Genomic DNA, 15,506 nt, shown 5'->3' with positions numbered 1-15,506 from the left:
GGATTTGCCGTCTAGTGGTTGTACCAGACAAGACATGTGCGTACTCCGCCTTCCCCGCACTGAGGAGCTGCCACTCCAGCACATCCCAGATGGGGTCCGTGCAAAGACCCCATGGAAGGAGAAAATACACATGGAAAAGTGTCAGCTGAGAGAGGGAAGGGATGGAGGTGCCACTGGCACAGTACTACTGGTCGTTATTTCCCAGATGCTTTCATGTTCTCCAGTCTCAAACCCTGCTTATTTTTGACAGCTAAACTGGAGGATGGTTTAAAAAAATAATTTCACATGGGCAGAATTTTTACCCATCTGGAGTTTCACAGAAAGTGCCATTTCCCAGCCTGCGAGCCTCTCCTCTGCACACCAGGGGCTCGCTTGGCTCTGCATCGGTGCCAGCGGGGGAGGCAGAGCCGGTGGGCACTCTGTGGGGTGCAGGAGGTGGGTTTCCCCACCGGCCTTCCCCAGATAGCCCCAGCCAGGGGCAGCCCCCCCCTCCCAGCTCCAGCCAAGGCTCTTGCAGAAGCCAGGCAGGAATAAAGGCAAGAAGACCCCGCTCCATCCCCTCGGGCCACCCCCTTCCCCACCCTCTCTGGTGTCCCAGGGCTGCACAGGGACATGCACGCCCTCATCGTGACCTCCCACAGCCAAACCCCATTCCCTGCAGAGGTGCAAATCCTCCTGCAGGCACCGGGACTGGGGACCCCGAAGCAAGGGGACCCCGTGGCTGTCACTAGGTGTCGGCGTTGCCTGTCACACATGGCACTGTCCAGGCTGGCAGGGTGGCCCCGGCTTTCCCTCCCCAAGGCCACGTCCTCCCGGAGAGCAGCACCCAAGTTCGGGGGCTGCCCTGCACCCAGGGCTGCCAACCAGAGCCGGGACTTGCTTGGGCAAGGCTGGGCTGAGAAATGGGGCGAAACCCAGCTCCCCCCAGGAAATAAAAAAGGCTCAGAGGGAGGCAAACCTGACCCTGCTTCTGATAGAGCAAGAGGCAAGTGATGCTTGTTCCAGGCTCTCTCCGAGGCTGGCAGCGGCCCAGCGTGGGGGGAGTGGGCTCTGCAGAGAGGGGGGACGCTCCAGACCCCCACAGACGTGCAGCCGGTCAGCTCCAACACAGGTGCCTGTTGGCATCGGGGACCAGCTCCCGTATTTCTGCCATCAGCCCCCAGGACGGGTGCCACAGCCCATCCTCATCCTCCTGCCCTGGGGCAGCATCCAGCTGGCCAGGTGGGAGGGGGACAGGAGTACAGGCACCCGAGCCCACACCACCTCTCCATGCTCTTCAAAAGCGGCAGGGGAGGGTGTTTGCAGGGGCCAGCCACAAACCAGTCAAGCACCACCCTCCTCCCCGTGCTGGGGAGCTGCCTAGGCGCCAGCACACGCTGCTCCTTTGTTCCCAGGTCAGGTTTTTGCCTCAGAGCACCCACGGTCCTTCCCCAGTCAACACCAGTCTGCAGGAGCCGGAGGGACTGGGGGCGTCCATAAGGAAAGCCCCATCGCCTCAGGGGGGACCTGGCAGTGGGGTCTGGGGGTCGCAAAGCAAAACCCCAAAGCAGCAGCCACCCAACGCTGCTCCCAGCAGCTGCTTTATCCAGGCAGGTCGACTGGGATTGCTGATTTACCCCAGCTGGGGCCCTAGCTCCGCAGCTCACAGGGGTAGAGGTGAGGGGGCAGAAGGTCAGTGTGATCCACTGCCCTGCTCCTCCCCCTTCAAAAAGGGGGGGACCCCACTGGTCCTTGGCTAAGCCTGTGGGTGCCCAATCACTGCCTTGTTGTGGTGGGGCTTAGCAGGGATGGGGGCTTGGCCCCCCTTCTCATCCCCTTTCTCCTCCTCCTCCTCCTGTTGCTGGGAGGAGGTGCCGGGTCCTGGGGGCCCCAGCAGCCTGTATCTCACTGAGGAGGAGGGGGGGGGCAGTGCAGGGCTTTGTCTGAATCCGCAGAGAAGCATAAAGGAGGAGGAAACCCCAAACCAACCAAAAAATATAGCTCCCCAGCCCCCTTGGAGGTTCCCCCAGGGCACAGAGGCTTTGTGGGGCTGCTGCAGGATGTACCAGCAGCTGCAGCCCCCTGCTCCCACCCCCCAAAGACATATTAGGACTGTGGGCTCCTCTCAAGGGTTCTCCTTGGATGGGATGTCACTGCCAGACTCGCTGCCCCCCCCCCTCCCCATCACCCTGTGTCTGCAGAGGGGCTCCAGCCACAGGCATTGGACCTCGGCACCCGCCTCGGGGCTGTCCCTGCACGAGACCCTAAAAACCAACAGCTCCCACAGGGTGCCCCTTGGGGACAGGCAGGATTTCTCCAGAGCTCCCCTGAAAATCCCCAGCTTTCATCTCCACTTCTTTCCAGCCTCTTCCCCCAGATTCTCTTCTCCTCCTCACTTTTTTTTTTTTTTTTTTTTTTTTCCCCCTTTACAGCATCCCTCAGCTCAAACGCTTCCCAGGCTGTTTGCAAACATCCCTTTAGGAGGATGTTTTCCTGGGAAGAGCAGGATTTATGTTTAAAAACAACCCGTCAAAATATTTTCCTTTGGAGAAGTACGCAAGCAAGCGAGGCAGCAGGCAATGGGTTTGACCCTAACGTGACTGGAGGAGTCCGGGGTGAGCAGAGCCACCCCCCAGTCAAGGGACGTGACCTCCAGGCATGTCACCGTCCCTGCGCTTCAAATTCAGCATGCAAGCACTTGCAGAGCTGGCGTGAGTCATGGCCCGCGGAAGTGTAACCCGGCGTCATGTCCTTCGACACTTCCCTTTGCTCAATTCTTCTCAGACTTAACCTAAACCCTTTATTGAGTGGAGGAGTTGCAAAGACAAAAGGATCAGCAGCCAGGTCACGGCTGCCACCGCCACGCCTGGCCATCTGCAGACGTGCTCATGATGTGACGAGCAATAAAAGTTGATTATTAATAAGCTGCTTGGATCCGGCCCGCAGCAGCTGCGATGTTGCTGGGAAGAGATAAGAAAACTGTGGAGACAGCAGGAAAAGGCGCCGGGGAGGGGCCTGGCACATCCCTGGTGGAGATGACCAGGACCCCCCTCACCTCCCCAGCATCACACGGGGATGAGCCGGGGTCCCATTTCACAGAGGAGCAGGCTGAAGCTTGGAGGAACAGGGAGGGTCCTGCTCTCGCAGCTCCACATCAGGAGGAAAATGGAGCTGGGATTTTGAGGCTCGGGATTCTGAGGCTCAGGATTTCGGGATGAGTAGCCCAGGAGCAGCTGGCGGGGCTCAGTCCCCCCGCCAAGGGACCGACCGCTTTGCGGGGACCGTTGGGGAAAGGCAGTCTCGCTCCCCAGCAGCGTTTGGGCATGGGGGAGAGGGACGGGCAGGAAATTCCCAATCTGTTCAGCCCCCATTCTTACCTCCCCTTTTGTTTCACTCGCCATCTGTCCCGCAGCCCCACACGCCCCGCGCTCCCGCTGCACGTGCCGTAAATATCAAGACGGGCTTTGTCCCTGCTTCAAAAGGCAGCGTGGCCCCTGCACCCCAGCCCTGCCGTGGCCCCCAGCCCTCCCCAGCAGCGGCTGCTGCCAGCCTTAAAGCTGATGGGGGCTGGCACGGCCACAGGGGCTTTCTGTGCCAAGGAGCTTGCTGTCGGGGGGGGTTGGGTTTTGGGGGGACAGGCTCAGCATCGCTCTTCTCCCCCTTCCTCCTCCAGCAGGTTTTCGGGCATTGCTCTGATGCCACAACCACCCGCAGGATCCAGGAGCACAGCCTTGGAGCTGGAGCTGAACCCCGTCACCAAACTCATTCCAAAGGGGAAAAGGAAGAAAAAGGAAAGCTCAGCCCCCTGCACGCTGGCAGAGCTCAGCAGAGACCCCCCGGCAGGCTCTGCATCCCTGGGCTAAGCAGGGCTGCGCCCCAAAACGGTGCCACGGTCTCCACTGGCCACCCAGGGGGGAATTTGCTGGGGAAGATCCCAGCCAGTCCCTCTGCAGAGTCCCCCCTTGGGGGTCAGGAGGGGGGGGTGACCAGTGGGGGCACCACGGCTGGTGTCTCAACCCCGATCCAGCCTTTTAACTCACAACAAAGCAGCAAACGAGTCAGCAAGGGCAGCTGCTCCGCTCCAGCCCCGGCCTTCTCCTTTTCTGTTTTATCCGGGGCTATAATAGAAATAAGCTCCTTGGTAAAAGGGCATTGTCAGAGGGAAAATGGGCCTATCCCTCCGTCTGGCAGCTGGGAACGCCGGGGACGCGCAGGGCTTAGGGATATTGTTGCCTGCAGCTGGTTCCCAGTAACACATTTCCCAAAGGAGCGGGTGTTGCGTTCACACGAGTGTTGCATCCTCCCCCAGCAGCGACCCCGGGAGCTGCCCCCCTGCCCACGGAGGGGGCCGGGCACTGCTGTGCCGGGCACGGAGATCCCCACAGGGACGCGTGGCCCTTGCAGAGGGGATGGGGCAGGTACCAGCCCTGCGAGGGATGCCCCAACACGCCCCGACACGAGCTGGCAGGTCCTGGGGTGCAGACCCCAGCATCATCCTTAAATCCTTCTCCTTCTGCCTCATTACTGGCAGCTGGGACATGAGCTGTGAGTAGCCACGGGCACTGGGGGTGACGCATACGGGACACACAGCACCTGCAAAGCCTGGACGTGGGGTTGGTGGCACCAGCGCAGGGGTGTGGCGGAGGAGGGAGCCCCACAAGCTCTCCTCCCTCCTCCAGTGCTCCCCAGAGCTGGGAAACGCGCTCCCCCGGACACGCAGGGCTGGTCCCAGCTACCAGCTCCAGGCTGGGCCCAGAGAGGCAGCTCGGCAGGAAGCAGATGAGGAGCAAAGCTCTGAACAAAACCCAGGCAGACTCCCACACCTGCTGGAACCTGCCCCCGGCTCTGCGCTCCTGTCCCAGACACTGGCACGGCTTCCCAAGGAAACACAAACTGCCCTGGGGCAGCAAACGCAGCCGCTGGCTGCTCCCACCATCCTGGCTGCCTGTGCCCTGCAACGCTGCCAAGGCTTGGGATATTTCAGGGATGAGGGCACAAGGGGGACAAGGGGCATGGTGTCCTTTGGGGACAGGGGCATAGCATCCCCTTGGGGACAGCGGCACAGCATCCCCTTGGGGACAGAGCCACGGCGTCGTGAGGCCGCAGCATCCCTCGGGGTGGCAGGGCACCGCTGTGACTCCGAGGCCACGCAGCTTCGGGGCCCCGAGGGATGCACCCTGTTAGCATCAGCAGCCGTGGCTTCTGCCTGCTGCAGCACAGGACATGTCAGGGCACCTCGCGGGGTGCGGCGCGGGGGCGGGAGGACGGAGGGGGTTCAGTCCCACATTGCCCAACACCGACGGGCTCCTCAAATAACAATAATTACTATTATAATATTTAATAAGAATCATACGCAAACCCCCCCGGCAAGCTGAGCGAGCTCTGCCCTGACCCATGCGGCACAGAGGCCTCTTTTTTTCCCCGGCTCTCAGCCCTTCTCTGGGAAACAAAAGGTGCAAAGTTTAGTGGTGCATGAAAGGAGAAACAAAACCCCGGCGCCGGCTCAGCCCCGGCCCCGCTGCGGCCCCCCCACCGCCCCACCAGACAGATGGCAACAGTTGTCCCTGCACACCAGTTGCTCGCTGCCGCCAACAAGCCCCTTTTTATCCCCCCAACGGGTCGTAAATGAGAGCGTTGGAGCCAGCCCCAGCGCAAGGGGAGCGGCCGCTGCCGAGGGGGCCGGGATGAGGCCGGGGATGGGGCTGGAGACGGCTCTGTCCCCATGGGATGCTCAGTGGAAAACAAAAAAAGCAGCTGAAAGTGGCTCCTCTCCCCCTGCCCATCTGTCCCAGCCTTGGGAGCCCCTCACCCAGTCGCTCACAGCAGGGGGGTGGCTGCGGTGGGTTCATCCCCAGGACCCCCGAGCCCCCCGGTGACACCCCGGGAGTGGGGAGACGTGGGGACCCCACTAAAGGGCTGTCCCTCTCCAGACTCCACTTTTGTCCCATTTGAGCTGCTCACCTCGATGGGGGATGACCCCTCTCGGATGGGATGTGCCCACCCTCAGGGCACTGGCAGCAGACCCCCACTCCCCTTTGGGGAGCCCCTTCTCCTCTCCCTCCCTGCTATCATTTTTAATAAACCCGAATTCTGCGCAAGACCCTCTGGGCGTGCGCTCCAACCCAAAAGCTGGCACAGAAGGAAGCGAGCAGGCAGGGAGCGGCGACAGGGCTGGGGCTGAGCCTGCCGGCAGGTTTTGTGGTTGTTTGGGGGGGGGGGAATTTTATTTTTTTTTTTTTTCTGTTTCAAGCTAGCATTAAGCACCGCCGCAGCCTGCCCCATCTGCTGCTGGAGTCTCTCCAAGCACAGCGAGCCGCGAGCGCTGAGACGGTTACTGCGCCGTGCGGGGGGAGGCGAGTGGGCGTGCGGCGGCTGCGGCACAGGCGCTCGCATCTGCCCGTGACCTTTTCTGGAGGAAGGAGGGGGCTTGGGGTTTTTTGTTGTTTTTTTTTTTTTTTTTTTCCACCAGGTGGTTCACTTTTTAGCAAAAGGATTGGAAAAGCAGAGCGGTGCCCTCCCCTTTGCGCTGGTTCAAGGTTCGCCGGCCATGTGTGTGGGGCTGTTGGGGTGCTTGGAGATGTACGAGCAGAGACAAGATGGGTCATGGCTGGGGAGAGCTGAAGGTCTGGCCAAGAAGAGCTCAAGGCCACTGTGCAGATGCAAAGGGAGGCCAGAGCGCTGGGTGAGGGAAGAGGAGGGAGAGGAAGGTCTGTCAGGAGGAAGGGCAGGCAGGGAGCGCAGTCCCCAGCCAGGAATCACCCTGCCAAGGGACAGAAACCAACAGGAGCCCACGGGCCAACGCAGAGCCTGGACCCGATGCCTGCCCACGCCCCGGGGGGCTCGGGGAAGGGCTCAGCTCAGCCCTGCGGGGTGCAGAGCTGGAGGCAGAGCTTGTGGGGGAGCTCCAGCCTGGCAGCAAACATCAGCAATGCCAGAGTTTGCTGGTGCAAACAGCGGCGCTGCCGGAGACTGCCGGTGCAAAGCAGCAGCGATGCCAGAGTCTGCCGGAGGGCTGCAACCCAAAGCACCATGGGCTTGGCGCCAGCACCAACCCCTCCAAACCCTGCGAACCATCTTCCCCTTGCCAGGCCACGTGGTTGCAGAGTTTCTACAGCTCTGGCGGATCCTGGGAAGATCACCCCGGCCCCGGAGCACCGCAGGTGACGGAGCACCCCCAGGGCCCACACCTCCCCCTTTTCCCAGGGCTGGGTGCTGCCGGCTGCGTCTCCCCAGATACAGGCGAGCACGGCTGCACCCAGACGAGTGCCTGATTGGCCTCGGCCAAACCGAAATAGCCGGTCGCTTCCCATCACCCCGTCAGCAAACAAAGAGGGCAGGAAGCACCTGGCAGAGGCCGAGCCCTGCGCGAACGTGCTGGTGCGGGGAGGAGGCTCAGCAGCGCCTGGTTTCGCTTCTGTCCCTCCTCCAGCTGCAGCTGCAAACAAGGGGAGAGCCCAGAGCCCCGGTGCCATCCCCATCCCAGTCACCTTTTTCATTTCTGGGCAGCCTGTCCCGTTTGCCGTGTTTCGAAGGGGCCCAGCTCTTTTCCCACCTTCAGGGTGGGCAGAGGTAAAAGCACTTCGAGGCAGGGACAGTAATACCGGGACCCGTCTGGCTTCTGTGGGAAGGGCAGAAATAACCCCAACCGGCAGTTTCGCATCCTAAATGCTGATGTTGCTTTTCTGATAACTTCGAACAGAGAAACGCCCCGTTTCTGCTAAAGGAACCCCAGGAAAAGAGGAGCACACACACCCCCAAAATATCAAACAAACATTTTGCCATGAGTCAAACAAAAAATCCTCGTGGACCCTGTCCTGGGGGTGGGTTGTTGTTGCTGGGTCAGGACGTTCCTCGTGTCTGATTTGGGCTTTGCACAATCTGTACTTCCCCAACAAACCAGCGCCTAAAACTGCCCCAGCTCCTGCGAGGAAGGGGGGACAGTGCTGCTACAGCACACACACAGCCGGGGAGCCTTGCATGGGTACGGGGGGGACAACACATTAAAGCCCACCCACCTTTTTACTCTAAATAGGCATTAAACACCCTCCAGACTCCTGGGGCAGGAGGAGACTGTTTTCCTCTGAGAGCCAGCAACACTCGTGCTGCCCTTCCTCCCTGCAGCAGGGCTCTTTGGGGGATAACTTGTTTCTAGGTGGGTATCACACATGTAGGGACAGTCTCTGGGTTTAAGTCCTGGACCTCGCTGTGCCAGCAGAGTTCATCTCTCCTGGGGGGTGCAGGCAGGGGTGCAGGCAAAGGGCTGAGCTCTGGCCAAGGACACATCAAAGGCAAACGCTCATTTATGCAACGCACCGATCTCTGATTGCAGAGAACAACATTTGACCCAGGCTCCTTGAATCGGACCCTTCCCTGCCCAGCCTGAATTTAAAAAAAAAAAAAAAATCCCAACAGAAACTCAGCAAAAGGCTCAGCAGAAAACAAATCCAGATTTCAACAGGAGGAGGTGCGCAGTGGTGCATGAGCGTGGTTTTAGTTACTTCCAACCTTTTTCAGGACTGCTTCAAGCATGCCGGGGGAAGCTGGGTCCCCAGTGCATACTCTGGCTGTGCCTCCCCATTCCCTTCCTCCTACAGCCCCAAGCTAATCCTGTGATGAGCTCAAGGATCTCAGAATGAGAAAATGTGCCAAGAGTTGCAGCTCAGCATCAGTCAGCCTAGAAGGTGCTGGGGGGGAGTAGATAAAGATGTACCCCTGAAGCTAACCCAGCTTGTACACCAGGTATCACGATCCTACCAGAAGAAGAATGACAAGCAAAATAAAAATAGTAGATGAGTCACCTATTAAAAGGCTGGAGGGGGGAGCTGTTTGCAGTGCAGGTAGCATTGACTCCTCACTAAGCAATCCATGGCGTAAGAGCTGTATTTTTATCTTGGCTGCGAGCAACTTGGATTTTAGATGATCTTGGCTCTGCCTGCTGTCCCAAATGCCAGCCATGGCATACAGGACCACACCAGGCTGGCCATGGCATGGACCGTGCCAGCCCAAAAATGGGCCACGGCCCACAGGTCCAGGCAGACCACACTGGTCCGGACAAGCCAGAGGGAGGAAGGCTGCCATCATCTGACTTCACCAAGCCTTTGAACCTGGATGACTCCCGAGCTAATCAGCAACCCACTGGGACGCCCGTTCCTCCCCGACAGCCCTGTTTCACAAGCAGCAGCAATTTGGGTGTGTTTACAGAAACTAATGAAGGGATGAGTTCAAAAAGGAGTGGCTTTGACAGAACACCAAAGTTAAAAAAAAAAAAAAAAAAAAAAAAAAAAATCGGCCCACAAATTGTTTTCTCTCAGATGTGGTGTGTTATGATAAAAGCAGGAGGGGAGGAAGCTGCTTTGCCCCCACCAGGCCTGTCCATGTCCCCCCTACTCTTTGGCATCACCACTCTAGGAAGGCACCGGCACAAGGAGCAGATTGGGAGGAAGGCTACAAGGACCCTGGCAGGCTGCAACTCAAGCCCTCCTGAACTCCATAAAAATGGAGTTTGGGACTGAAACTAGCACAAGCTGGTTTAGCTGAGGTCCTTAAATCAAGTCAGCTTGAAGATGAGTGAAGATTTGGGTTACACACAGGAGCTGGACGTCCCCATCCAAGGGAGCAGGGTTACAGCTCCATGCTGCAGTCACCCGGTACCAAAACAGGATCTCCTGTGAATCAACCCCAGCTGCCTTTATCATGACAGGCCCAGAGCATCCTCCACATACCTGAACGCTTCAATCCCGTGATCTCTCACCCTTCCTCCTCCACTGGCTCACCCCTGGAAGGACAGTGGAGGCAGGGAGGCTTACCCGGGAACTGGCCCTGTGCCTCACTCGAATCACTAATCGCTTCTTTCCGAGATTCATTTATGCCATTCCTAGGGTTGGGCAAGAGATCTGGCAGTTGACTATGTAACACCTTCATGCCCTGGCAGAACTCAGGATATCTATAACCCTGCACTGAATAAATCCCCTGCTGCCCAAGCCAGAACCCAGTAGTCAGCATGAGGAGAGAGAAGACAGGACACCCACAGCCCCACATTAGTCATCAGACCAATTCCCAGCCTTAATTCCACAGATTTAGAGGGTCAGGTTTAGAGTCAGCATGTTGACTAAGCAGCTTTTTTCTAAACCTCCTTGACACAGCTGGATATTAACAGTCATTCACACTTTAACCAAGACCACAGCATTCAGTGTGGGATTTAGGCTGCAATCCCAACCCTCACCCTCTTTGCAAGCATACAGCAGTTCCCAGCAAGAAAACAGGGCTCATTTTATACTGCTACATTTTTATTAAAGTAACAAAAGCATATGTCTGTCAAAGGATCTGTACACTCTATATAAAAACACAACTACACAATTAGTAACCATCCACTCCCTCCTCCAAGTGTAGCTTACAAACTTTCTACCATTTTCACCAAATACAAAAAGCAGGTCCCGTTCAACAGTCCAGCTTGTTAAAAAAAAGTGACAGGAAACCCCTCAAATACAGTCTCAAAATACACACCATTCAGCTCTGCAGTCGAGTATCAGGCTTGTAGGCAGAAGGCAACAGAGCACACTAATTCACAGCTTTTACATGTAACCAGCTACAAGAGAGAAATGGATTATACCCAGGTTTGGTTGGTTTTGAAGCTAAACAGACACCTTTAACATTTAGACTCCTCCATACCAGGGACAAAAAGAATGAGATTTGGCTATTTTGGTTCTGGAAGTGGGGGTATGTTAAGAGCAATTATAGTGTATTCCTTTGGTGTGGGCTGTTGTTCCTGAAAAACTTTTCTGGTAAGAGGGAGGGAACAGAGTAATGGGGGGTGTGGGGGGGCAGGTCTTAAGACTGCTTTGATCATGACAAATTACAACCCAAGGAAGTACCAGCCTTCAGGAAACTCCACATCCAGCCAAGGAGTCCAGCAAAGCAAACACTGCTCATCCTGGATGCAGTTCTCATCATGGGCTTTTCACATAAGCAGGTTAAGTGAGGACTCCAAAAAGCACAGATAACCTTTTCCTTGAAAAGGGAATCTGCTTTTTGGAAGTTCCCAAGTACTCCCCTCCTGATGAGGTCACCTATTGCACAAGTTCACCAAGGGAAAAGCCCCAGTGCTTCATTTCAGCTTCTGCTTTGCTGACATGAGAAATTCAAGTGATGCAGAGGGAAGTGATGCAACTTCAGAGCCACAGTCTGCTATTACTGTTCAAGGTTAGGACTCAAACTCACCACTTGACCTTTCAAAAGGATCTAAGAATTGAGGCTGGTTTTCCAGTTCTGGAACTTAGTTTGAAGCTTACAAAAATTTGAATTTACTTTTCCACATTAGTAGCTTTTTAAATTTATTTTAAAAAAAAAATAAGCTAAGAACTGTGGCAGACAGGAGACTTCCTTCCTCTTCCAGAACGCCCAGGATTTGGAAATATATTGCACAAATGTCTGAGAACGTTATTCATCAAAGGCTGGGCAAAAACAGTAACTCTGGCTATGCCAGTCCGCTGCCAGGATAGAAAAGAGGAAGGTAAAAAAGTGTGCTGAGAGAAATCTGGGAAAGTTTAATTACAAACAACCATATCAGTGCCCTGCTTTTTCAATCACTTCTCCCAGGATCACTGGAGGAGCACCAGCTGGTTAGTAAAACGGCAATGGACATACAACATCCTCGTAAAGGGTCATACCCAACAGGCAGGTAAAGTTCTCGGGGCAGCACTTTCAGCTCCCACCCCATTTGTAGTTAGCCAGAGCAGTTTAAGGGCCAAATCCTGAACAACACCTGGGCAAAGTCTCCCTGAATACAAGTACCACTGGGACTCCAAGACAAGTTTTGCTTGAATTGACAGAGCACAGGACCAGGCATTAATTGTGCAAAATAGTTATGTACCAAGAGATCAAAACCAAATGATGCCCCTTACCACGTTATCAGTGGAAACAGCTCCCAGGGACAGCCACGTGGAAGAAAGAGGGAAGAAGTGCTGTGACTTTAAAAATAAAGTTAGGACACCAAAGCATCTGAGCATCCCACACACAGGGGGAAGAGGCCCCCATTACTTCTGATTTGAAGAGATAGGGCAAAGGGGGTTCTCACACACCAACCTCTACAGCACAAGGCAAGTTGCTCCAGCTCTTCTGGAGAAGTGACACGGCAAGTCATCAGCATTGGATTAGGCAATTTTTGCAAGAGGCCAGACTCCACTCGGAGAGCAGAGAGGCCACACAAAAGCAGGTCATGGGCTGAGGTCTAAGCCACACATAGCAGAAAGGCTTTGTAATTCACAGCTGATCAGTGCTGGTTTCAGGGTCTGGAGTCCCCTTCTCCATGTGCAGCAAGGAGTGGGGGCTGGCCAGGTACTGGGGAGCACCAGGAACAAACAGTAATCCAATGCCACCACAGTAGCTGCAATATTTATCTTGGGGACCTTCTCTGCACAGCCTGACCCCCCTGTGCATCTCTCCCTTGCTCCACTTCAAACACCAATAGCCACGTGGCCTCTTTCAATCCAGCAGCAGACAGGAAAGATGGGGGGTTGCAGACAGGCCATGCTCCCCCTCACTTTGTGCTGAGAGTGGGGCAGAGCAGAGCTGTAACACTCACGGAGTAAGTGGGTCCAGAGGAATGTGCAAGAGCAAAGGAAAGGGATCCCAGGGTCCCCAGCATCACCCAAGGTTCCCCCAAACACCATATCCAGGCCCCAGAGATATCAGACCAGCTGAGGAGTGAAGAAGTTAGTGGAGGAAAGACAGCAACTCCTTTGTCCCTTCTCCAACAGTATTGCAATACTTGGGGATACAGCAATACTGTTGGGCACCAGCATGGTGAGAAGGTGACAGACATCTCCCACCACCAAGCCACACTTCCCAGCCTGGCTCTTCCCCCTCATCCTCCATTCCAAGCTGCCCAAGTGAGAAAACCAGCCCAAAATTGCCATCCAACACTAGGTAGATATCGGCTTCGTAATAAAAATTCATAAGCTTGCAACAGCTTTAAAAAAAGGCACCTAGAACACCGCTTCTGTTCAAAGCGGTGCCCAATATTTTAATTTTGGATTTTCTTGGATTTTTTTAAAAAATATAAATAGCTCTTCATCTTAAAAATAGATCCTCAGGTGAGGTATACAGTAGCCTGTGTCTTGGCAGTGTAAGGACAAGAGGAATATTTAGCTGGAGACAGTCATGATGTAGTTTTTGGAAGGACTGGTACGACCTAACATCATCTGGTTCTTACAGGTAAGCATCCCATAGGAGCTCACAGGTTTCGTTGCAGTTGCTTCGTATAAGACACAGATGGAACCGTCCTCACCGATGCGGTAGGAGACCTCGTAGGGATCCACCCAGAGCGTGAGCTCGCTGGGCAGGAGCTGGTAGAGCTGCGGGAGGCTGAGTCCGATCTGGCTAGCTGCCTTGCTGATAATGGGGTCCATTTTGTGATTGATCCGGATGCAGCGATACCCAGAGCCTTTGAACGGTTTCTCAGGAAACCAGTGATGTTTGTAATGCTCTGCAAGGGAAGCGAGAAGGGAAGAGCGGTGAGCAGGCGTGCAGCAGCTGGGAGGAGGTCTGTGTCCGGCTGCAATCCCGAGGGGGTCCCACACCTCGGTACAGGCGGAGGAGTCCAAGTCCTCCTTCAGTTGCCTCCATCAGACGGAGGCTGCGGAGCCGAGCACTCAACTACTCGGCTGCAGCTTGCTCCAAGGCGCGGGAGCGCAGCTCTTCGGGTCCTTGAAGCCCCAGGCAGGACGGTGCCACGGGGGCTGCAGGGACGGGACACCCACACTCGCCGTGACCACTGGGGTGGCCGGGGTAGATACCGTATCACCACCACCACCACCACACCACAGTCACAGAGTAACATCCAGGTCATTCTCTCAGTTCAGGGGCAGGTCACCACTCCTTATCTCAGCACAGCGGCAAACAAACCATCCCTTCTTAGGGCTGATAACACAAGGCTGGGAGAAGACCCTTGAACCGCCCAGTTGGTGCTGAGCCCCAGACACACTTGTGGGGAGGGGAGTGCCAAAACCCCACTGAAACAGGGCTGAGCCCTGCTTGCCAGGGGACCGGGCACACAGAGCTGGTTTGGATTAATCGTATCAAGTCCCAACAAGGAGGGCTTTAAGTAGATGGGCTACTACCGGGGAGAAGGCAGGAGCGGGGGGGGGGGGTAGCTGTACAAAACCCTCAGCAGACCGGGCAGGGGACCTGCTCACCTCCAGGGATCAGGCAGTTACTGCCCCAGGAGCCCACAAGGACACGGGTGGGTGTCCAGGGAGACACACTGGTGTCTGCCAGCCCCGTCGGGGACACGGGAGAGTGCCCGGGCAAGGGTACAAATCCGGCATCAAAGAGGACACAGCTGGGTGCTCAACCCGAACAGACACGGGTGGGCACTCAGGGAGGGCCACTGCGTCCTGGCAGCAACACGAGGGGCACCGGGGAATGGCACCCGGCCCCGAGGAGGGGAAGAGGCCGGACACGGGCGGGCTCTCCTCGCCCCGGCCCTTCCTCCCCGCAAAGCCGACCTCTCCCTCGGCCCGCGCCTCACCTGCCAGCGCCTCCCGCAGCGCCCCGCTGAAGACCTGGAGCTGCTGCTCGCTGACGCAGCCCCGCGTCCGCAGCAGGCTGGAGACGAAGCCGACGGCGGCGGCGATCTCGGGCACCATGTCGGCCCGCGGGCCGCCGCGGCGGTGGCTGTGGCGCTGGCTCATGGCGGGCTCCGGCTGGAAACGGCGGCGGCGGCGGCGGCCGAGGGGCGGGGGCTCGGCTCGGTCTGCGCCGGCGGCGCCGCGGGCCCTTTAAATAGGGCAGCTCGGGGAGGCGTCATCGGCGCGGCGGCCCCCATTGGCCGAGGGGGCGCGGTATGCTAATAGCGCCTGACCTCAGCGCAGTGGAAGGAGTGACGTCGCCGCCGCGATGACAAGGGGGGGCGGGGGCGGGGGGGGGCAGTTACCGGAGGGCTATTTTTGGGGCTGATCTGGGAGAAAGAGGAGGAGGAAGAGGAGAAGGAGGAGGAGGAGGAGGAGGAGGAGGAGGAGGAGGGGAGGGGGGGGCCGGGACTCGGCCCACCCCAGCTCTCCGCACTCCCCCCTGCTCTGGGGCAGAGGCCGCCGAGGCTGCGACACGCGTGGGCTCCGGGTGTTGGGGGGGGGGGGAGGATCGGGGGACCCTGGCAGCGGCCGGTGCTGGATGTGACCCACGGAAAGTGGCGGCCGGGGAGAGGGGAGAGAGCAAGGGCTCCCCGAGTCGTCCTGAGCAGTGAGACACCACCTCACCCCCCCCCTCCCCCCAAATCCTGCGTGGGCCCAGGTCCCCTTTGCTGCCCCGGGGAAGCTGATGTCGGGGTCCCCCGGCTGCTCCCGGGTCCCTGGAGTGGGTCTCTGGGGTGCTAGTGGTGTGCGGGAAGGTGGGTCCTGCTGCCCCCCCCGCTGCCCAGCCTCCCCGGCCCGCTGCAGGGATGGATCCCCAGGGCAGCGGTACCGCCAGGCTCAGGTTTCCAACCTTCCCCACCAGTGAGTGAGTTCACGGGCCACTTCCACTAACGAACA

General features: G+C 57.3%; 1 protein-coding gene across 1 annotated transcript; it reads right to left on the bottom strand.

Annotated features, from left to right (window-relative positions):
* Nucleotides 1-10,247: 10,247 nt before the first annotated feature.
* On the bottom strand, nt 10,248-14,723 carry BTG2 (BTG anti-proliferation factor 2). Its single transcript, XM_033009506.2, has 2 exons — nt 14,507-14,723; nt 10,248-13,462 (listed from the first exon to the last, which is right to left on the bottom strand). Exons 1-2 carry the CDS (start codon nt 14,667-14,669, stop codon nt 13,122-13,124), a joined length of 504 nt encoding a protein of 167 aa, XP_032865397.2. The 5' UTR covers nt 14,670-14,723; the 3' UTR covers nt 10,248-13,121.
* Between the last annotated feature and the right edge of the window lie 783 nt (nt 14,724-15,506).

This window comes from Tyto alba, unplaced genomic scaffold, assembly GCF_018691265.1.
Source record: "Tyto alba isolate M040663 unplaced genomic scaffold, T.alba_DEE_v4.0 Super-Scaffold_30, whole genome shotgun sequence".
NCBI classification, from domain to species: Eukaryota; Metazoa; Chordata; class Aves; order Strigiformes; family Tytonidae; genus Tyto; species Tyto alba.
Note: the sequence above shows the minus strand (reverse complement) of the source record. Positions and strands in the feature narration are given on the sequence as shown.